A 23,236-nucleotide genomic window follows, 5' to 3' on the forward strand; every position below is an offset into this window, starting at 1 on the left:
GGATGATAGGCTGATGAAAAATCAAGCTTAGTTCCCAAGTTCTCGAACAATTCTTCCCAAAATAGACTAGTCATGCGAGGATCTCTATTGCTGACAATAGTCTTTGGCAATCCATGATGTTTAAAAATCTGAGCTAGAAATATTCTAGCCATGTGATCAACTTTAATCGTCTTCTTAACTGGAAGGAAACGTGCTTGCTTACTGAATCTATCTACTATAGTCCAGATTGCATCATTTCCATTCTTGGATCGAGGAAGATCCGTAATAAAATCCATGGCAATACTTTCCCATGGTGTGTTAGCCACAAGGAGTGGTTGAAGCTTGCCATAAACTTTATGTCTGTCATATTTCACTTTTTGGCATACTAAACATTCGTGTACATATTTTTCAATGTCAGCACGGAGTATTGGCCAAAAGAAATATCTTTCGAGGGCACTAGTGGTCGCCGCAATTCCCCAATGCTCGGCATAAGGAGAATTATGTGCTTCATCCATCACCTTTTGTCGTAAGGGCTGAGCTATGCATATTGCTTGTTGACGACAGAGCGTATTATCCCTAATGGAATAAGGTGGCCTTGAGTGACCAGCTTGAAGATTTGCCCAAATTGTAGCGAAGTCTGGATCTTGAGGATACATCTCACTGAGACATTCTAGTTCCTCATGATAAATTGTTGTCATTGCATTGATCTTTGGACGCCTGGAAAGAGCATCTGCCACCGCATTCTTTGTTCCAGAAGTATGTAAAATCTGAAAATGAAACATTGAAAGAAAGTTGGCACATCTCATTTGCTTTTCTGATAATTTTCTCTGTGTGAGAAAGTATCGAAGACTCTGATGATTTCTCTTGATTATAAAGTCAGCTCCTAACATATAATGTTTGCAAATGGAAAGAGCATGAATGACTGTCATTAGCTCTTTCTCATAAATGGAAGCATGTAACTCTGCATCTCTAAGGCGCCGACTTTCGTAGGCTGTGGTGTGACCCTCTTGGTTCAAAACTGCTCCTACACAATCTCCAGATGCATCGCAATACACCTCGAAAGGTTTGCAAAAATCAAGGACGGTGAGAACAAGTCCGTGACTGAGTAGATACTTAAGCTTTTTAAAAGCTTGTTTTTGTCTAAGCACCCAATCGACTGGAATCCGCTTCTTTGTCAAATCATGGAGAGGACCCGCTATGGCGGCAAAGGTTCGAATAAAACGCCGATAATAGGAACAAAGACCAAGAAAACTTCATACGTCATGTACTATAGTTGACGTAGGCCATTCTACAATTGCTTGAATCTTATCAAGGTCCATTCTCACCTGATTGTGAGATACTATATGGCCCAAGTAGTGAACTTCTTTTAGAAACAACTCACTCTTCTTAGTATTCACAAATAATTTGTGTTTGCCTAATTCTTTAAACACTAATGCGAGATGCTTATAGTGTTCGTCTTCCGTCTCTGAGAAGATGAAGACGTCATCAAAGAAAACTCCTGTAAATCTTCTATTCTATCCATCATTCTGGTTGAATGTGGTTGGTGCATTAGTGAGTCCAAAAGGCATCACTAAGAATTCATACAACCCGAAGGTTGTTCTAAATGAAGTCTTATGCACATCCTGAGGAGCTATGCGGATTTGGTGATACCCGCTCTTCATGTCTATTCGACTAAAGACACTTGCTCCTTGTAACTTATCAAGAATGTCATCAATCCGTGGGATTCGGAATCAATTCTTGATTGTGATCTTGTTTAAAGATCCATAGTCTATGCACATGCGGAATGTGCCATCCTTTTTCTGTACTAGCAAGACAGGTAAACAATATGGAGAAGTTCTAGGCTTTATTAAGCCCTTCTCCAAAAGTTCGTTAACCTACTTGAGGATTTCCTCTTGCTGCATTAAACTAACTCGAGAAGGGGGCTGATTTGGAGGAGAGCTTCCTGGGATCAAATCAATTGTATGATCCTCAAGTCGAGAAGGTGAGAGTTCATTTGGAAGTTCATCTGCAAAACAATCTTCAAAACTTTCTAATAACTTGATTCTTTTTCTCTCTAGAGAGGAAGAAAGTTGTGAAGCAGACACATCTCTCTCACTTGCAAAAATTAAGTACGCTAAAACACACTTTTTCATTACTTTCTTGATTGCAATGTGATTGGTGATGGAGATACGCCAATCATTTGCATCTGCAAGTACAAGATATTGCTTTCCTTTATGATCAAAGGATAAAGTTTTCTGAACATAGTCAAGAATGGGATGCATCTTGTAGTACCAAGGCATTCCCAAGATGACATCACACCCTTCAAGTGAAGCTAGTAAGAAAGACTCTTTGTAGTTGTCGACCTTTAAATTCAACTTCCCTATGATTGGAGTAGAGCTGGAGTTCTGCCCTTTGAAACCAGATTGTGCTTGAATAGAAACTCCCAAAACGGTTGTCACATGACACATCCAACCCTAAGTGTCCGTGGACAAGCTACAGCACAACAAGGGTTCAGTCAGTCCAGTCAGTCTAGCTTAGGAAGTGTTTTGGCACTTTTGTGAGTCTGTTCGCAGACCGTGCATGCCAAGGCACTTAGAGTAGATACATATCCTCTGGTTGCACACAGCATGATCATCAGCATTACCATCGGAATCCAACAGAATCCATCAGGAGCATTTTCCAGTGCATTAAACCTATTTTCCCTATTTTTGACATTTTTCACTTATTATTTTTAGTGACTTTTGTTGGGAACTGAGTAGGGCAATTTGGGTAAGATAATATATAAGCAAACCTAGGCTAGCACTATTGGGCAGAAGAGCAAGGAGAACACAAGCCAAGGGCAGCAGGTTCTCTCTCAAGCAAGACTCCCCCCTTGGTGGCGATTTCCCCCAGCAAGACCAACGTCCTACACAACAGTCCCCCTGGCGTTTTCAGCATTTTGCCTCATCGCCATAGCCTCAGCCTGCCAGCGTTTTCAACAACCCTCTCCATCGCCAATACCCTCAGTTGTAAGCACTTGAAAGCATCAGCAGCAATAGTGTTTTAGGGTACTGCTGTCCAGTGTTTTTGGGCCTTTGAACCAGCGTTTCAGCAATGGTTGCGACAGCCAATTCAGCAAGGAAATTCAGCAAAACAGCCAGCTTTCAGTAGCGTTTTTGCATCAGCAGATTTCAGCCCTCTTAGCGTTTTTGGACGACAGAGTAAGAAGCATTTTCAGCGAGTACATTAGCAAGCCAAACAGTAGAGCAAATCAGCCCGATAGCCTCGACCCGTTGCAGATTCATCAAGTACTCAATTTTCAGCCTTAGCATCATCCTTGTCGTCCACTCCGTCGACAACGACATAACCATTAGATTTTCATTCAGCATCTTGTACCAGATTGTGCAATCAATAGTAGACCACTCTCGCCATCGAGAGTGGGGCCTTCGGAGGAGGGTTTTACAACGTCTCTGGTGTCACCAGCCAATGGCAATTCCATTTTTGTTTATTTTCTCTTTCTTTGGGGAATTCGTTTGTTTTACCTTTTGGAAACACCCCTCTGGAAATCTAACTGCCCTGCATTGCATAGCCAGTGTGGAACTGTTCAGAGAGAGTCCAGGCCTGAGGGATAAAGAGCATTAAGGTTGGACAAGGACTATGGTTAGCCAAAGTGGGGTCATTGGCCAGCCAAAGCGGAATCCTTTGCTACATAGGCTACATTTCAGTTCTGTGTGGCTACAGTGTACAAAGAGGGTCAGATGACCTAGAAGAATGTAATGGCAGAAACTCCTAAATTTTAGGGACTGCTATTTTTGGACGGCAAAATGTCTTCGCGTCATTACGTGCAGTTTGACATGGGGATCATTTTGTTACTCTGTGGCCAAGTCAACAGAGGCTGCAGGTGAGATATTTTTAGACCCGAGGGTCTAAAGCAGGAAAATGCACAAATGAGTGACACTTGGCACTCTGAGGCTAGTTTACTACTTAAAGAGAAGGCAAAAACATGATTTTCAGCTGTGAGCTCGTTTTTGAGTGCTGTCACAGGTGGGAGAGCTTCAATGGAGTGCTTGCTTACCCTCTATGTACAGTGAGGTGCAGGATGTCATGACCTACATACCTCTCACTACTCTCTCTCCCCCCTATTCTTTATGGTTATGCCCCTCTAGTGGGCTTTTCAATTGACCAATTTACAGTTGTGTGGGTTCATGCGCGATTGCCAAGGCAAGAGCCTCTTGCACAGGTACTGGATTAGCTAGCGGCTAATCCCCTGCACGTACAGGTGATTAGGAGAGGTTTCACGTGAGAAATCTCGTCCGATTCAAAGGGCAAGTAGCCCTACAGGTGCGGGAGCTCGAGGACTTGCTACAGATGCGACCGGCACGCGAAACGAAGCCCAAAACAGGGAATTACAGCCTGCTGTGTATTTTTGCAGGTTTAGGGTTTTGGCCCTAAACGGACCCTAATACCCCCAGGAGGTTCACGGACGCAAGGGAACCGCTGTACAGGTGATCTGGCGCATTTTTGGGGCAGAAAACAGAGAATTCAGCGTGCTGCAGATTCTCGCCAGGTTTTGCAAAGTGTCCGTATGCGTCGGGAAAGTCATCCAATGCGTGGGAATACTGACTGTGAAGGGTCCTAGTACAGTTATGCTGCCGAAATCGGGCCAGAACAGTTGAAATTCAGCCAAGGTTGTGCGGAGCAGCTTGTAGGGAACCACAGCTTTTATTCCCTCTTTTAAAGAATAAAGAAATACCGAAAGGGGCGCCTATTTAGGGGCCAATCTGGTGTCTGACTCGCATACAGATGCATTCTAGCATCTGTATCCCATTCCCCTCTCTTGTGTCATTATAGCACAGGTAGAATAGACGACTAATAATGGATGAAAGCTAAATCAAGGTTTGAAGTAAAGTCTACCGTCCTTTTTGAAGTTAATAGGCCGGTTACATGGTTCCATCGTTGCCGGGATTAAATCACTTTTTCCTCAAAAAGTGAGCCTTGGTCAGTTTGGGTTAGACACAGAGAGAGTTTGGGATGACCTTGAAAACACAGAGAGTTTGAAAGTAGATCGAGTGGATTTACACGTGAGAAAGGCTACGAGAGTCTTTCTTTGGATACAGGTGAGAAAGGCTACGAGTCTTTCTTTGGATTTACAGGTGAGAAAGGCTACAGGAGTCTTTCTTTGGATACAGGATGGATGGAAATAAGGAAGAGGGTTCCTCTTCAGAGGATAGACAGCCTATTCCAACTGCACATGAAATTGGCGAGAGTTCAGGCCAAGCAGAGAAAGCTTTGCAGGTTGTTACTGTTGTGACCATGTTCAAGCAATTGATGGAAAATCCAAGATTTATGGAGTTCATACAATCTTCATCAATAGCACATCAAGTTCAAGGCACATTTGGCATGCCAGGAACAGTGTTTAGGGGTATGCAAGGCATGGTGCCCAACCCCATGTATGCAAACATTGGTTTGCACCCAAGATTTCAGGGCACACAAGGTCAGTTTGGGGTGTCACAAGGCAACTTGGGTACGGCTGGTTTTTCAATCCCATCAGTGAATATGACACCTGCACATCAACATTTTATTGGCCAGGGAGTACAGATGGCTCCCACAGGTGTACCCATTATGCAAACTGTCTCTTTTGACAATTTAGAGTCAATGGATAAGCTAAATCCATACAAAGAAGATGATCAGTGAGTCCATTGACACATTCAATGGCTTTGATGAGAGGACAAAGGTTTTCTCTTTCCTCGAACAGTCTGACAAAGCATTTGTTGGAAGGAGCATTTAAAGTCACGAAAGCTGCCACTTTTCTGAAAAAAAAAATGCAAGTCAGTGGTGGAATACACTATTGTTACAAGGACAGACTCCTTCCACTTGGAATGATTTCATACAGGTACCGAATTAGCTAAAGGCTAATTCAAAACAAGTACAGGATGATTTAATAAGATTTCTTGCGAGAAATCTCGTGTAAATCAAAGGGCAAGTAGTCCTACTGATGTAGAAGATCAAAGGCTACGAATTGGTGCGATTGGCACGCAAAACAGAGCCAGAAAGAAGAAAATACGGCTTGCTGTATTTTTCTGCAGATTTAGGGTTTTGACCCTATTTGATGCCTTTTTGTCCCAAGAGCTTCGGGGAAGCTAGAGGACAGTAATACAAGTGATCTGAAGCATTTTAGGAGCTAAAAACAGAGAATTCAGCGTGCTGAATTTCCAGGACAGGTTTGCAAAAGTGCTCTATTATGCGTGGATAATCACTTGGATATGTGGATTTTTGGTTGTGAAGGTTTCTACTACAGTTATGCTGCCAAAATTGGGTCAAAAAGAGAATTCTCAGCCCGATAAAAGTGACAGCATAAGGGTAGATCACAGGTTAATCTCCAAAGATCAAGATGAAGAGCAGAGAAAGATTGTTTTCGATGCTCAGTATGCAAATCAGTGATATTGCATAAAGGCTGAAATTGCCTGAGAGTTGGAAGATTCACAATGCGTTTCACGTGAGTCTTCTCAAACCCTATGTGGGTGATGTGCCAGAAGATATGCCAGTTGAAGATCAGCCGGAAATCGAGGAACTTGACGAAATCTTGGTCCCGGAACAATTTTTGGCACATAAAGAAAGAAAAGAAAAGGCAAGGTTGCAAGGTGTTGTTTGGTAAAGTTCAAAAGCTATTCACCTCTGGATGTCAAGTGGATGGAAAAAAGTGAACTTGCAGAGTCACTAAAAGTATGGGAACTTAAAACCTTGGTTTGCAATCTACCTTGACCCCTTGAGATTCAGAGCTACATGGATTGTCAGTGTGACAATGGCTTCTGAAAGAAATGATGTACATGTTACTTACAGTGAGCTCAAATGAAGTGCATGTTACATGAATGTTAGAGCTGTACAGATTGTCAGTTTGGCAATTGCTCTTATGGAATGTCCAAAAGTTTGTTTAGTACTATAGAAGTGAGTATTTCTTGTCAGTTTGTCAAGGGTACAACAATTATTTCTATTGAAGAGTACATGTGTAACTTCATTCTTAAACTGTCGGTTTGGGTATGCTCGAAACGTTACTGGATCCAACGTGTACTAAAAGACAGTGGCAAAATGTGACGCTTCCATTTTGTCATTGAAAAGTTATGGACTCAAAGCAATGGCAGAGTGTGACGCTTCCACTATGTCATTGGGACAGAGTTCACACGCAGGCAATACATGTGTCAACGAGGTGTTGACTGTGAGCATGTATGTGTTGTACATGTGTCGACACGGTGTCCGGACACCCGAGTGCTGACTCTAAGCATGTACTGCATAGGTGCAAACGAGGACGTTTGAGATTTCAAGAGGGGGGTATCTGGTGTCGTATTCTCTTCTCGCTCTATCTCTCAGTCTCATGCACTTTCACGCACAATGTTCATTCACTTTCTTGTGTCCATTGCACTCTCTCATTAAAGAACGAAAGGCTCTCCCTTCCATAAGAAAAAAAGGAACCTTTTGAGCACAGTTCGGAGCACTCATCTTGAGCAAAGTTCAACATTCATTTCCGTTGCACCTTACATTGGTATCAAAGCTTTGGCAGTGTTCTGTATCACTCAAGCAAAGGACCACAAGAATTTTTTTGCTTGTTGCAGTCGCACGTAACTCAAGACTTCTTGGGCGTATCGATTCCTAATCGTGTTTTTGAAGAGTGACAGGAATCCCAAGAAAGAAGGGCTTGTCCAGCATTCCCTTGTGCCTCTTTTCCCTCATTGAGAGCGGACCGTGCACTTAGCGGCCGGCCTATTGACGTAAGGTGGGAAAAAGCAACCTTGGTGTGAGCGCAAGGGCCCAAGGGGTGCGCCCGCGGAAAAGAGCAGAACTCGGGTGAAGAGAAGATCCTTCTCTAACACAGATTGCAAGCGAAAGAAGAACCTCAAGACACTCAAGAACTCAAGACCCCCAAGAACCCAAGTTCCTTGTGAACTTAAGAACCCAAGACCACAAGAACCCACAAGAACCCAAGACTTCAATGGATGGTAATCACTCGAAGCGGAATGGATACCTTGCTTGGAGGTGCTGAGCATGAGAGAGACGAAGAAGAATTTTCCCGACCAGGAGGTTTTTCCGACCCTTCCCCTTCCCCATCTATGCCACGAGTTGTACCATATCCTATGGAGGCTTGGTGCAAGACGATGATGGACATGATGACAACGTGGCACGAAGCAAGAATGTCAGCCATGGAGCGTGAGTGGGAGCAATTACGCTTGGAGGCCAAAGAATTTGATCGCAAGTACGCAGAAAGAAAAACAGAATTGGATCGCAAGAACGTTGTTCATTCTTCCTCTCTCATTTCTAATGTGCAGGTGAAGATTGAAGAGATTAAGGAGACTCTCTTAGTCTCTTCTTCTCCAAAGCATGACACACAAGATTTGCATGATGATTTAAATGATAATGATAAGCATGATGATTTGAATGACAATGACAAGCATGATGACCAAGATGTGAGTTCTCACAAGCATGATGATTGACATGATGATCAAGATGTGATTTCTCACAAGCATGATGATTTGTATGACCACGATGTGATTGTTCACAAGGATGATGTGTTAGTTGATACTTTCTCTAGTGAAGCTAACCTCATTGCAGATTCAATCAATCACGAAGAACCGATCTTGGCTCTCGAGTCGAGGTCCACAGAACCCCCACAGGAAGATTCGATCCAACACGAAGAACTGATCTTGGCTCTCGAGCCTAGGTCCAAAGAACCCTTACAAGAAGTACTATGTGTTTACATGATTAGTCAACACGCATTGTTCGAGTGTTTCATTCGTGATCGTTTCTTGTATTTTAGTCAACGTCTTTATGTGATCCCTTTCCAAAGGCATGCCATATTGTACGTTGAGCATGATTCACTCATGAATGAGCACGGATGTATGCAGATTTCTCGTGAAAAGCTGAAAAGTATGCATTCAAGGACGTCACATTCCATGTCTCTTCCTTGGCACGACACAGTATCAGAAAGAGCACAAGAAAGATTGAGCATCAAGCATGGGCATGTCCATTGTGATTTGTCACAGTTAGATTGATTTAGATCAGCAAGACAAGATTCGATCTCATTGTTTGCGTGTGTGTGGTGAACGGTTTGGCACTCCGTCTATTTGTTCATCTACATTGCATGCACAGTCTTTGAGGAAGACAAGATTTTTTCCAGTCACTTTACATGGAATAGTTATGTTCATGTTTTTATGTTGGAAGTGGTTTCAGGAATTTTCAGCCTCGGAGATTCTTGAAGAAGGTAGATGCATGACTATGGACAAAGATGAAGCATTGAAGGAACTACAGATGACTTTGTGTCGCTTTCGGCGCGGCCCAAAGAAGAAGACTTTGCAGACCTTTATGAAGTTCAAGTATCGCACGATCCAAACATCAGAATGGGCCGACGAAGAGTCCTTTCCAGGATTCGGATGTTATTGGCAATCTCCCTCGACGCCATAAAGTTCGGTACCAGTACCTCACTTTGAAAAGGAAGGAATGTCACGTGACACATCCAACCCTATGTGTCCGTGGACAAGCTACAGCATGACAAGGGTTCAGTCAGTCCAGTCAGTCTAGCTTAGGAAGTGTTCTGGCACTTTTGTGAGTCTGTTTGCAGACCGTGTATGCCCAGGCACTTAGAGTAGATACATATCCTCTCGTTGCACACAACATGATCATCAGCATTACCATCAGAATCCAACAGAATCCATCTTGAGCATTTTCTAGTGCATTAAACCTATTTTTCCTATTTTTGACATTTTTCACTTATTATTTTAAGTGACTTTTGTTGGGAACTGAGTAGGAAAATTTGGGTAAGATAATATATAAGCAAACCTAGGCTAGCACTATTGGGCAGAAGAGCAAGGAGAGCACAAGCCAAGGGCAGCAGGTTCTCTCTCAAGCAAGACTCCCCCCTTGGTGGCGATTTCCCCCAGCAAGACCAGCGTCCTACACAACAGTCCCCCTGGCGTTTTCAGCATTTTGCCTCATCGCCATAGCCTCAGCCTGCCAGCGTTTTCAGCAACCCTCTCCATCGCCAATACCCTCAGTCGTAAGCACTTGAAACTATCAGCAACAGTAGTGTTTTAGGGTACTGCTGCCCAGCGTTTTTGGGCCTTTGAACCAGCTTTTCAGCAATGGTTGCGACAGCCAATTCAGCAATGAAATTCAGTAAAAAGCCAGCTTTCAGTAGCGTTTTTGCATCAGCAGATTTCAGCCCTCTTAGCGTTTTTGGACGGCACAGTAAGAAGAATTTTCAGCGAGTACATTAGCAAGCTAAACAGTAGCAGAGCAGCCTGATAGCCTCGACCCGTTGCAGATTCATCAAGCACTCAGTTTTCAGCCTTAGCATCGTCCTCATCGTCCACTCCATCGACATCGACATAGCCATTAGATTTGCATTCAGCATCTTGTAACAGATTGTGCAATCAATAGTAGACCACTCTTGCCATCGAGATTGGGGCCTTCGGAGGAGGGTTTTACAACGTCTCTCGTGTCGTATTCTCTTCTCGCTCTATCTCTCAGTCTCATGCACTTTCACGCACAGTGTCCATTCACTTTGTTTGTGTCCATTGCACTCTCTCATTAAAGAACGGAAGGCTCTCCCTTCCATAAGAAAAAAAGGAACCTTGAGCACAATTCGGAGCACTCATCTTGAGCAAAGTTCAACATTCATTTCCGCTGCACCTTACAACGGTTGGGCTGTAAATTCAGGTCATCAACTAGCTTTGTAGAGATGAAATTGTTTGTATTGCCAGGATCAAACAAAATAAGAACCCGTTGGTTGTTGATGCTACCCCATGCTTTGAGAAGAGCTCTTTCTTTTCCATCCTTGGTTGTATTCCCCTATACATCTGGGACGGCATTGAAAGAGGATGGTTGCGGGGTTTTGGTAGGGCAATCACCCTTCATATGTCCAATTTGTCAACACTTAAGCATCTTCCTCGTTGATGTAGGTTCTCAATTCAGCAGAAGAGAGATATTTCCCTTTCTTGGGCTGATTTGGCTTTGCTTCTACATCGGAGGCGGTTCTTTTCTTCTTTTGAGAAGAAATAGAGGTAGATTGTTCATGGAGAGCCTTCTGCTTGGCATGATAGGTGCTTTGCTCCATCTTCTTGGGAGTACCCTTTCATGTATTCCATCAGCTATGCGAGCTGATTCCATAAGTATCTGCAAGTTACCTCGAGGGTAAAGCTTCATAGCCTTTTGCAAGGCTTCATGCAATCCTGCTTCAAACTTGCGCATCTTCTCCGAATCTTCAATCTTCTTTAATGGAGTGACTTTCAAGAGAACGTCCCAAAACCTATCCACATAGCGTGAAACAGTTTCGTTCTCTGACTGTGAGAGTTGATCCCATTCTTTCATTACCTCTTCCTCATAGTATGGAGGAAGGAACTGTGCGTAGAACTCTTCCTTGAAAGCAGTCCAATCTTGGGGCTTGCGTTTTTCTAGGATCAGGGTTAACCACCAATTGCTGGCGGTGTCTTTCAGGTACATACTGACATGACAAAACTTGGATCTTTCTTTAAAGTTCCCTTCGGCAAATGCAACTTCAAATTGGCGCATGAAAGCCAAAGCTTTGTCATCACGCTGTCCATTGTAGGTGTCGACTTTTACGTCTTTGTCACCTGACTTGAATGTTTTCTGCTTGTGGTGCTCCTTCTTTCTATGCTTAGACTCCTTGTGGACAAGAGTCCTTTCCTTTGAATGCACTTCTTGCTGCGACGGATCATCAAGAAACATGTCTTCTGGAGCGACTATGTCATCCAGATCCTTCATGAAAGAAAATTGAGGAGAATCAAGAGAATTCTGCTCTTGAACCTTTGGATTAAACCGCACATGACTTGGTTGCCTCTGCCTCTCGTGCATGCGGGAGGTTCCAATTAAAGGGTCTTTCTTTGGTTCTTGCGTCTTTGGGTTCTGCGGGATTTCTCCCAACCCCGTCTGCACTTTCTCCTTCCCTTTCTCAAGGGTATGGAGAATCTTCTGGACTTCTGGATGGGAGAGACCTTTTTGCAACTCTGCCACCTGTTGTTGAAGGATAGAGAACTCTATCACGCGTCCTTCCATTTCTGCAGTCTGCCAAGAGTGGTCAATCCCTTAAGAAAGAGAGAGATGACCTTGCTCTGATATTCACAAAAATACGGAAGCGTAAACTGACTTTTAATTGTACTTCAAATACTCAAGAGAATTGGATGGAGAGAGAGAGAGAGAGAGAGAGAGAGAGAGAGAGAGAGAGAGCTTGACACTTCATTGGAACCAGAAGATGGGTCGGTCCCCCCCCATAAGGAGATTATCTTTATTACTAAGGGAGAATCTTTACAAGCACAGAAAAGGGGCAATAGCCCGTCCTCTATTCTTTCTTTTCTACTGAGAGAGGATTTTCCCTCTGCTATGAGATTTTGGGAAGCTCTTGAAAACGAGAGTCTATCTTCCACAAAACTCAACGGAAAGTCTCGATAGTGAGAGTCTACCTTCCGCTAACTGTGTCCCTTTATGCATAATCATTCCTGCAATAAAAACAAGGGAGAAACACGCAAAATGCACGCACACATGCTTGCTGTAATTTTCTACACATAACCTGAAAATGTTACCTGAGCATGTTCCAATGCCGAAATAGAGACCTTTTTCGTGATGGAATCGCACCAAACTTTGTGTACGCGTACTGTAGGTAGAGAAGAACTAAATTCTATGAGTACTTTGCTGAAATTTACCCTAAAAGAGATGATTAGGGGCTGAAAACAGAGAATTTACAGCCACCACACTCTATGGAGAGAGTGCCTGCTACAACTTCTCGCGATGAGTCTTCACCAAAAGCTGGCTATGGCTATGAGAACTCCTGTTTTAGACAATGGGAGCACGAGGCCACCACATATGTCACAAGGGGCTGCTCTCAAGCTTCCATGGAGGGCTCCAATGCGTAGAGCATACTCACAATAGGGAGGGTAGGAGCACTGCCAACCTGAGAAGTGAGGGACGGGGCGCTCTTATCAAGCCAGCAGGAAGAGGGGGCGCTAGGAAGAGAGAGGGTGAGTGAGTGAGAGAGCTAGTTTGCATTGGTAAGTGTGCCACTTGGCACACTTAATAACTTAAAAACCTTTCAACTTTCACATTTAAAAGTTCACAAGATATTAATGAAATGTACAAATTAAACCACAACTGCACACATGGCTGCAACCAATGAAATGTTACCTGCTCCCCAGCACACTGCCGTACCGGCACCGCTCTAGCATTACCTGTTCGCACTTGTCCGGCCATTTGGTCCAGCATAAACGATTTAAAAATATTTTAACTGACTTATCATAAGGCTGTAAAATAATTTAGGCCTTAGGGTTACTGTTCTAAGGACCCCATCTCATTCCTGTGCTTGCACGGACACGCGTATGTTTCTGAACATGAAATTTGAGGCTACTATCTACCCTTCATTAAAGACCCAATTTCCCAATCACTAGGGCTTCAGGGTATTTTCTGCTAGGGTCTCCCTGAGGTGCTCTGGCCCAAATTTAGGCGCACTTGAGGCCCTAGAACTACTGATTCTATTCTGATGTGCACACAACTGATTAGATAATTATTTCCTTGTAAATAAATTACTTATTTACAAAGTCTAACATTGTTACAATATACCTAGATGAATCCAAGATAAGCCCAAATTCACCCTTTGAAGAAAGTGCAAGTTATAGACCCATGGTAGTCACCTACAAGACAATATAACCATCAACTCCATCATGCATAGTATAGACTAAATACCACGACATCTTCACTAACGTAGAAAATGATTATTTGCATAGAGAATGATATGCTTTGGCAGTCATCAATAATGTCCAAAGGTATTTATACCATTACATTGTATCATAGATACAACGATAGGCATGGTGACCCAATGCACATTGTCAATACCAAGATAGAGGTATGACACAAGGAGTAATGTCACGTGAACATCTAACCCTATGTGCATGTGGACAAGTTATAACTCCTACTACTAGGGTTTAGCTTAGCCTAGGAAGTGTTATGGCACCCTGATGAGCCTAACGCAGGACGTGCATGTCTAGGAACTTTAGAGTAGCTACATACCCTCTGATTGCACATCCCATATAGCACCATTAGTATCAAGCCTAGGCAATTACCGTATACGAAGCGCCTCTTATTAATAGTCCATCAACTTATTGATAAGTGACATTTTTGCATCATTTTAAGAATCGTGGGATTTTTAAGTTGGATTGCCCGACTTAGCTTTTACCCCATATATAAGCAACCCTAGGGGTCACTTCTCAAGCATAAGTCAGCACCTCAGTACCAGCACCAGTACTCGCAATACCTCAGCACCTCTAGCGTTTTTGCTAGCAGTTCCACCATCAGCACGTTCAGCCCACCAGTGTTTCCAGCCATCAATAGCAAATTACATCGCCATCAGTTTTCAGCCCATCTTACCAGATCTTTTCAGGATTCAGCCCATCGTAGCAGATGGGCCAGCGCTTTTCAGTTTTCAGCCCATCACCGTGGTGGCTATAGCAGATCAGCCCATAGTCTTGTTGCCATTGCAGATCCTAGCCAGAATCACTAGCGTTGCATTCCAACCCTTAGCCTCACAGATCCAAGCACCTCCAGCAAGATCCCATTAGTATCTCAGCATCTAGGACCATTGTATCAGTATTTTTGCAATCTAAAGCAAATACCTCTCTAGCCATAAAGAGGGGGACCCTTGGAGGGGGTTTTGGGACCCCATCCGGTGTCAGTCTTCTCTCTCTGTCACAAACTCATGACGTGGTATGACCGATTGGACAAACCCGGTTGTAGCCTCTTCCATACCTTCAATCCCTGCATTCAGTGCATGAGCCCATGAACATCTAGGACCATTGTATCAGCATTTGCGCAATCTAAAGCGAATACCTCTCTAGCGATCGAGAGGGGGGCCCTTGGAGGGGGGGTTTGGGACCCCATCTGGTGTCAATCTTCTCTCTCTCTCTCTCTCTCTCTCTCTCTCTCTCTCTCTCTCTCTCTCTCTCTCTCAGAACCTTCATTCACACTATCACTGTAACAAACTTGGACACCCCAAGTCTGGAATCTGTCGCGACAGGAGAGAGATCCACTTTGAAAACTTCACAAATTTAAATCACAGAACAACTGAGTCGACACGACCCGGCGTAGTTCCATGCCCAAAAAGATTGGCTCTTTTTGGGCCCCAAAGACTGGCGTCCCTTTTGGTATTTCTTTTTGTATTAACAATTGAGCAAGTACAGGTGCCCTAGGCTCTCCTCTGCTCACCGGCTCGTCAGCTCTTTATGAGCCAGAGAGAGCCCTTGGCCTTGGAAAAGCAGTTTACATAAAAAGCTTCAGTTCAAAAGCATATGGTACCAAAAGCTAGCGCCCAAAACAGCCGACACGAATTCCGTACAGAATGCCACATTAGCAACGCATTTCGAGGGCGTCCGTACAGCCAGCCCCGTTAGTAGCTTTTACGCATTATTTTATGTCTTTGTGTCCCTTTGGCCACGTCGGCAATTGCCCATAAATTGGAACAACTTATTAGTTGGCCATGCCACGTCATCAATTTGTGACATACCCCCCTCTTGAAAGAATGGTAATCGCCCTCGATTACGCCTGTAAGACTGATCTACGGCATTCAAAGGCTTCCTACTTACAACTAAATGCTCCTAGACCACCGGTCTGCGTCGTTCAGAGGTTCTACAACTAACATGAACACTCCTCTCAAGAGGCCCGAGCCGAACATATTCAAACATTATTGAAACCAGCATCAAGCAATCTCAAATCGACACCAATATAAGTTCAAACAGATAAAATCCATTTCAAACAAATTCCAAATAATATTTTCAACCAATTTCTTAAGCAAAATTCAAATAGATGGTTTTGCTCGTTGCAACAGTGGATGTCCACGTCCATCCTCTTGTATATTGCACACATGCATCTATAATCTTTGACTCGGCTACACCGGAGAGGTGATTCTATTTTTATTATTGTATCTTACGACATCTAAATGACACCAACACCTCGTATAAGGTTTTGTCTCCTAGGCCAGTTCTCTTTGCCTCTACAAACAGTATCCTCTCTCTCTCTCTCTCTCTCTCTCTCTCTCTCTCTCTCTCAAGTGTGGTAGACTTCTCTTTCTCTCTCTCTCTCTCTCTCTCTCTCTCTCTCTCTCTCTCTCTCTCAAGTGTGGTAGACTTCTCTCTCTCTCTCTCTCTCTCTCTCTCTCTCTCTCTCTCTCTCTCTCTCTCTCTCTCTCTCTCTCTCTATATATATATATATATATATATATAGTTTCCTACGACATTAAAATTCTCTTCTTCTCAGATGTGTGTGTGGGTGTGTGTGTTTGTGTGCGTGCTAATAAAAAGAGGAAAATGGTATAACCTTTCTATCACCCAAGTGTGGTAGATTGGTTATGCCATTTCCCTCTTGAATAACAGGTCTTGAGTTCAACTCTCCTCGTCGGATAGATCTTTAAAGTCTCTTGGGATAGTTTCCTACGACGTTAAAGTTCTCTTCTTCTCGGGTGTGTGTGTGGGTACTAATAAAAAGAGGAAAATGGTATAGCATTTCTATCACCCAAGTGTGGTAGATTGGTTATGCCATTTCCCTCTTGAATAACAGGTTCAACTCTCGTCGTTGGATAGATCTTTAAGGTCTCTTGGGATAGTTTCCTACGAAGTTAAAATTCTCTTCTTCTCGGGTGTGTGTGCGCGCGCGCGCTAATAAAAAGAGGAGAATTGTATAACCTCTCTATCACCCAAGTGTGGTAGATTGGTTATGCCATTTCCCTCTTGAATAACAGGCCTTGAGTTCAACTCTCCTCGTCGGATAGATCTTTAAAGTCTCTTGAGATAGTTTCTTACGACGTTAAAATTCTCTTCTTCTCGGGTGTGTGTGTGCGCTAATAAAAAGAGAAAAATGGTAAAACCTTTCTATCACCCAAGTGTAGTAGATTGGTTATGCCATTTCCCTCTTGAATAAATTCAACTCTCCTCATTGGATAGATCATTAAGGTCTCTTGGAAAACTACCTACGACATTAAAATTCTCTTCTTCTTCTTCTTCTCTCTCTCTCTCTCTCTCTCTCTCTCTCTCTCTCTCTCTCTAGTGGACTTCGTGCCACTTCTCACTAATTACATAAGTATTTTTTATGGTCTGATTTGATGGGTTATTTTCCCACTTATATCATTGTTATTGTTCCAGGGTTTATTTTTATGTAATGCAAAGCTCTCTCTCTCTCTCTCTCTCTCTCTCTCTCTCTCTCTCTCTCTCTCACACACACACACACACACACACACACACAGAGAAGAAGAAGAAGAAGAAGAAGAGAATGTTATTTTTTGTAATGTTATTTCCTCTCTCTCTCTCTCTCTCTCTCTCTCTCTCTCTCTCTCTCTCTTTGTGTGTGTGTGTGTGTGTGTGTGTGTGTGTGTGAGAGAGAGAGAGAGAGAGAGAGAGAGAGAGAGGAAATAACATTACAAAAAAAAAGTGTGTGAGAAAATATACCGACTATAGTATCTTCTGAATGAGCAAGGAGAGGATCCCCGCTGCAGGTTGCAAGCCTGCAGGCAAGCTGCATAATGGAGACACGGGGAAAGGTCTTTGTGTTCTTTGAGCGGAGAGGCTTCCACTCTGCATCCATGGCTACAATATATGCTTGATCCAAAGCTCGCAGAAACAACGAGAACTCTGATGAGTCAACCGAATTCACGAAGTGCACCCCGTCGCTCGACAATGGCCACGGCTCCATCTGCTCTAACCTCTCACATTATGAACGGGGAGAGAGAGAGAGAGGGGGTGGGGGGGGACGGGGAGAGGGAGAAACATGTAACAAATGTAATATAGAACCAAAGTTTGAGAGAGAGAGAGAGAGAGAGAGAGAGAGAGACATGTAACAAAATGTAATATAGAATCAAACTTTTCCCGAGAGAGAGAGAGAGGAACAAATCCAACAGACCTCAAAGATCTATCCGACAGGGTTTGAACTGAAGACCTCCTACTCAAGAGGGAACTGTTCAGCTTGGATTCAGACGAGCCGACTGCAAAGAAAGAAAAACACTCGTCTATTAATTGGGCATTACTTAAAGGTTGTAAGAGCCTCTATTTCTCTATCAGGTCCATCAAATCTTGTTCGACCCTCCCCCTCGAAAGAACAACGCTTTCGCTTCAACCTCTGCAGCGATTGGTGGTGGTGTTGGGGCTCTCTCAACAAAGCCAATCCAAGGAGACCTTTTATTGTTGTCTTCTTGATTTTTGTGAATTGCTAGGGTGGCGAAAAGTGACAAAAGCGATGGTCTACCTCCACGTTGCCTAAACCTGCCCTAAGATAACCAATTTTAGAGAGAGAGAGAGAGAGAGAGAGAGAGAAGGGGGGGGGGGAGAGAAAAAGGGGGGAGGAGAAGTTTTAAAGTAGTAGGAACAATCCTAAGAGATGAGCTACATAATAAAAATTACCTCAAGCCAAGGATGGTTTTGATTTAATGGTAGCATATATACACCCCTAAAACCATAGGAGGGGCATCAATTTTGGTATGTTGCAAAAATTATTAAAAACAGTGGGCATAGCAAAGTAGTAACAAACAATTGGTTGGAGCACTTATAATGCAGAAGGATCCAACAACAATTCTCACGACTTCACAAGCAAGGTTATGACTCTTCACAAGCAAGACTACGACAGTGTATATGGTGTCTGATGCATGTTGAGGCAAGGGTGGGATGGTCACTCAATATGGAGTCCCATTGCTTAAAATAATTTTTTTACTAAAGGCTTGAAAAACCTACACGTGGAAGATTTTCGAGGTAAACTATATTTGAAGGATTTTACACCAAAATTTTCTAAATGTTGCAGGCTTTCTTAGCTCAAAAGTTAAACATTTGAAGGTAAATTTTAAAATTTGCAAGTGAACTTACACTAAATTAAGGTTTCTTTTTAGCAGTGGTCTAGATGATGGTGTGACAACGATCACCAGGTTTGCTCGCACACTCGACAAAGGAACATCATGAAAAAGAGAAGTGTTTATTAGAAATCGAAAACATTAAATTAAATGTTGCAAAGCTAGATGGTGCACTTTGTACCGGAGGTCTCATACCACACTGGAGATGATACTCTCTCTCACTCTCCCTCTCTCTCTTGACAGAGCATGTGTGCAGATGTGTGTGCAAGAGAGAGACAGAGAGAGAGAGAGAGAGAGAGAGAGAGAGAGAGAGAGAGAGAGAGAGAGAGAGAGAGGAAGAAGAAGATGGAGACTGTGTGGGGATGGAGCTAACCTCTCAAGCAGAAGACTGAGAGAGCTCCTTATTCTTGTATGTGTACAAAGAATAAGGGAAAAGTAAGTGAGTGGCCAGAAACATGTGTTTGGCTCGAGGTAGAGCTCATGGCCTTTACCCCAACAACCTCCATTGTAGGTGACATGTGAAAAAAGCTAAGAGTTATGTGAAAGGATATCACATTTATGGACATTTCATTATTTAAGTGCTCTGTGTGAGCTATGTCCATATTATGTCCGATCGCCAGTATGTATTCACTTTGAGCATTCAAGAAATCTATAAATAAATGCGTGCAAGAGGAAAATGCTCACTCTTGCACGGGCCGGGGAGATTATACCTAGTGCATGTGTCTATTCTTCTCTCCTCCCCTCTCTTCTCTCTCGCGGTGTCGATGTAGCACTCCGCTCTAGGAAGTGCTTTGACACTTGTTCTCTTATTCTCTCTCGTGTTTAGCCTCTCTCTGTTCACATATGGCTTCAATTATGTGCTATGGGATTATCTAGGTATGCATATTTGTCTATTTTATGGGTTGCAGTATGTAGTTTTTGGTATTTTGTAGGGCTCTCTGCGTCTTTTGTCTGCAGCAGCAGTGGTATCAAAGCTTGGGAGACGCTCCTCTCAACGTACGTGTGATGGAGAAACATATATACAAAGATAAGTGTAAATAATTATGATCTAAATTTATATAATTTGCTTAATGTTTTCACTTAATTATCAACCATATTTGTGAATCAAGCCTTAATTGTATGTTTTGCCGCAAAAGAAAAATTAGTAGGTCATATATCCCCATATAATTAAAACCTCCCTAATTTGTTTAGAGATCATGCATGTTAATCTTAGAGGCACACTCAGTGCCGATAGTGCTATTAAGTATCTACTTATAGTAAACTAGCGCAAAAATCTTTAATTGTGAGGCCATCCACAAATCTACCAAGGCATATCAAGGAGATGGGTTATCAAGGAGATGGGTTACTGAAAAGGATGGTGTGCTTTTAAGATTTTGGTGCATGTAGCATGGGGATGTGATGGTGGGTAAGTGGAGACCATGCAGCCCCACTGTTTGGCTCAAAGAAAAAGAGAGAGAGGTCAACTAGCGGTTGGTTGAGAGAGAGAGAGAAATAGAGAAAGCCATCCTGAGTGGTTGGCCAGAGAGAGTGGGAGACATGGACGGCGGTTGTCAAGCTAGAAGGGGGAGAGAGAGAGAGAGAGAGAGAGAGAGAGAGAGACTGACTTCTGTGGTTGGTGATAAAGAATCAAGAGAGAGATGAAGTCTGCATGCCTGATAGCTGATGAACGCCACAAAGAGCTGGTTAGTCATCACCCAGTGATCAACCTACTCTAAGATTAACGGTGCGACGACTGGTGCATGTTGGTAGGAAAAAAAAAAGTAAGAAAAAATGATTGTGTATGCCCTATCAGGTTGGCGAGTTGGATGCATGGCGTCTTCACGAGTCTATCGGTGCTTGTACTGGGTGTAGACTATCAATATGAAGTTCTTTGAGTCGTTCTCATTGACTTCTCTCCATGCACGACTGGCGTCTGTGCTACTATTTAAACGACTATCATTAATTGTCATCATCCACTGACACTGGTGTCGTAACCCTACTTGGTGCAGAATGAGCTGCCCCCGTAGACTGTTGCAATCAACAAGAGCTCACCACCCATGCCTTGTCATCTTTTACCTTTTCACTTGCTACAGCTTCTTGCCGCCCTTAGGCGGTCCTTCTCAATGCATGCACTATACAACCTGACAGTTCATTTGCATTGTCCATCGCTCTTGAACCGCTATCTGGCCAAGTTGTTCTGCTACTAAGAAACGACCTGAAGGTGTTAGGCATTGTCAAGTAGTCGAGGAGTTTCCGACCCTTGCAGCTAATTAAACAACCAACATGCCGCTGCGAGCCAAAGCTGGTGCCATTGGTGCGGTATGTTGTTGAATAGAGGTTGCGACTGGGGGTGGGAGAGATATTGGAGACGTTGATGATGATTTTGGCAATGGGGGTTGTTTCTCACTATCAATGAGACTTTTACTACTTCTCGTGCCGATCTCCACTATGGCATCATGAATGTTACACTACCTAATTTATAATTTCCCATGCAAAACATCTTCGCTATTACCCTTGATCCTTCTATTAATTTACCACGCGCACGTGTTCCTCTCATATGAAAAATCCTCCAGTTCATCTTCGCCTTCGTGCAATTGTTCAAATGAAACTCGTTTGTCTCGGTTGATCAAGCTATGGAGCTTGCACAAGGGAACGTCAAAAACCAATTTTAAATTTGGGATATGACCATTTGCTTCTTCTTGCATGAGGGAAAACAAGTGTGGCCAAGCAAGAAGGGCAAGGAAGAGTTTGTGAATGAAGTCAATCTCATAACAAGAGTTCAACACAAGAACCTCATTTGATTGTTGGGATGTTGTGTGGAAGGAGACAACATGACACTGGATTGGTCGACTTGATAAGGTATCATTCTAAGCATGGCTAAGGGACTGGCTTATCTTCATGAAGAATCCCAAATTTGCAGTATTCACAAGGATATTAGCTCGTGAATACTCTTCTAGATGACCAATTAAACCCAGTGATTGCAAATTATGGTATCGCCAAGCTTGTGGAGGAGAATGCAATAGACGTTAGCACGAGAATAATAGGAACAATAGGACAATAAGATATGTTTCACCTGAGTATGCATTCTATGGAAAGTTCAACAAAAAAGTTGATGTGTTCAACTTTGGTATGGTCTCCCTTGAGATTTACACGGGAAAAAAGATTTGACACAACAGCCTTTTAATATGGAATTTTTCATTTGATAAGTGATTGTACAACTGAGAAAGATGGTTTTAAAAATTGATTAGAATGGATGGACAGGTTCACATCAGCTTTTGTTTAATTTTCTTTTTAAGCCAAATGTTTGTCCTTGCTTGCAAATTTTTGCCATGTGAAGGCAACCATGCCATTGCTTGTAAATGAATTGCCTTATGAAGGCTATGAGACGTCTTTGAAGTTGCCCAATTTAAAAATAATAATATTAAATAAATAAATATAAATATTGGATGGCTAATGAACATTTATCTAATCTTAACACCTCTCACTACCATCTTCACTTGTATTAAACAAGAATTATACTGTTCTAGTGATTTATCAGTCGAAGGATATTTTGGTAGGTATTTATAACTCTTTCACTTTTAACTCTGGTGTATCAATTTTATCAGCTTTTAAAATGTTAATGTGCGGTTAAATTGTTGTTGAATTTAACAAGAAATCACTTTTAGTGCTTTGTCTTTGAGTAACACTTTTGCAGATAACGCTAAGCTACATTGCTACATATCGGGTACATATCAGAGACCCTCAAGGTATAAAATTTCTCAATGCATATTGATGATATCCATCTAACAAGATCATTTGAATAATCTTTGATGAATAATTCTCTCTCTATGTATCTTTACACCCAGATGCCATATATGGTACACCCACCCTAATCCATATTCTACTCCCTTCCTTATCTTAAGATCTCCAAATTTGCCACCACCTTTTACAACATCCCTTATATGACAATCCACCAATTTAATATACTTGGGCTGATCAATGCTCATTTTATTTAATTTCTTTTAAGTGACTCTCTTTCTAGATATTTTCACAAGGCTATACTCAAGCAATTTTGCAACAAGCATGAATCCTTTCGAATAATTTTAGAAGACAAATATTTTTTCACTTGTTTACATTGTGTTATAAGCTGCAAGATCAGTTATTTTTAAAGGCATGGCTTGTACTTACATTGATTGGAATCTCTACTGAGATGATTTGTCATTCAACCACTTACATGAGCTCAGTTGATTTGGGATGATCGTCAATATTTGGTACATACTTCATCATTTCAACCTAGTCCAATTTGGTACAAGACAGGTAATAATGTTTCCCATTTTTAAATACCTTGTCTAGTCCATTGGTTACATGCACATAGATTCACCGATTTACGTAGTGTGTAAATTCTCATCTTGGTGTAGATTTGTTGATTTAGGCAATGCCAATGTACATGCAAATCCGTCGGTTTAGGCA

General features: G+C 42.6%; 1 protein-coding gene across 4 annotated transcripts in view; it reads right to left on the reverse strand.

Annotated features, from left to right (window-relative positions):
* LOC147462890 (3'-5' exonuclease domain-containing protein) overlaps positions 1-17,736 on the reverse strand; it is a 51,937-nt gene extending 34,201 nt beyond the window's left edge. For all 4 annotated transcript variants that reach the window (XR_015184717.1, XM_086485911.1, XM_086485918.1 and 1 more), the window contains exon 1: positions 17,421-17,736. Coding sequence is in view for 3 of the 4 variants with exons in the window: in XM_086485911.1 (XP_086342037.1) it covers positions 17,421-17,664 (244 nt within the window). In the remaining variant the exon portion in view is untranslated. The remainder of the gene's footprint in view (positions 1-17,420) is intronic.
* Positions 17,737-23,236: the final 5,500 nt, after the last annotated feature.

Source organism: Adiantum capillus-veneris, chromosome 2 (assembly GCF_014529385.1).
Source record: "Adiantum capillus-veneris isolate H3 chromosome 2, ASM1452938v2, whole genome shotgun sequence".
Taxonomy (NCBI): domain Eukaryota; kingdom Viridiplantae; phylum Streptophyta; class Polypodiopsida; order Polypodiales; family Pteridaceae; genus Adiantum; species Adiantum capillus-veneris.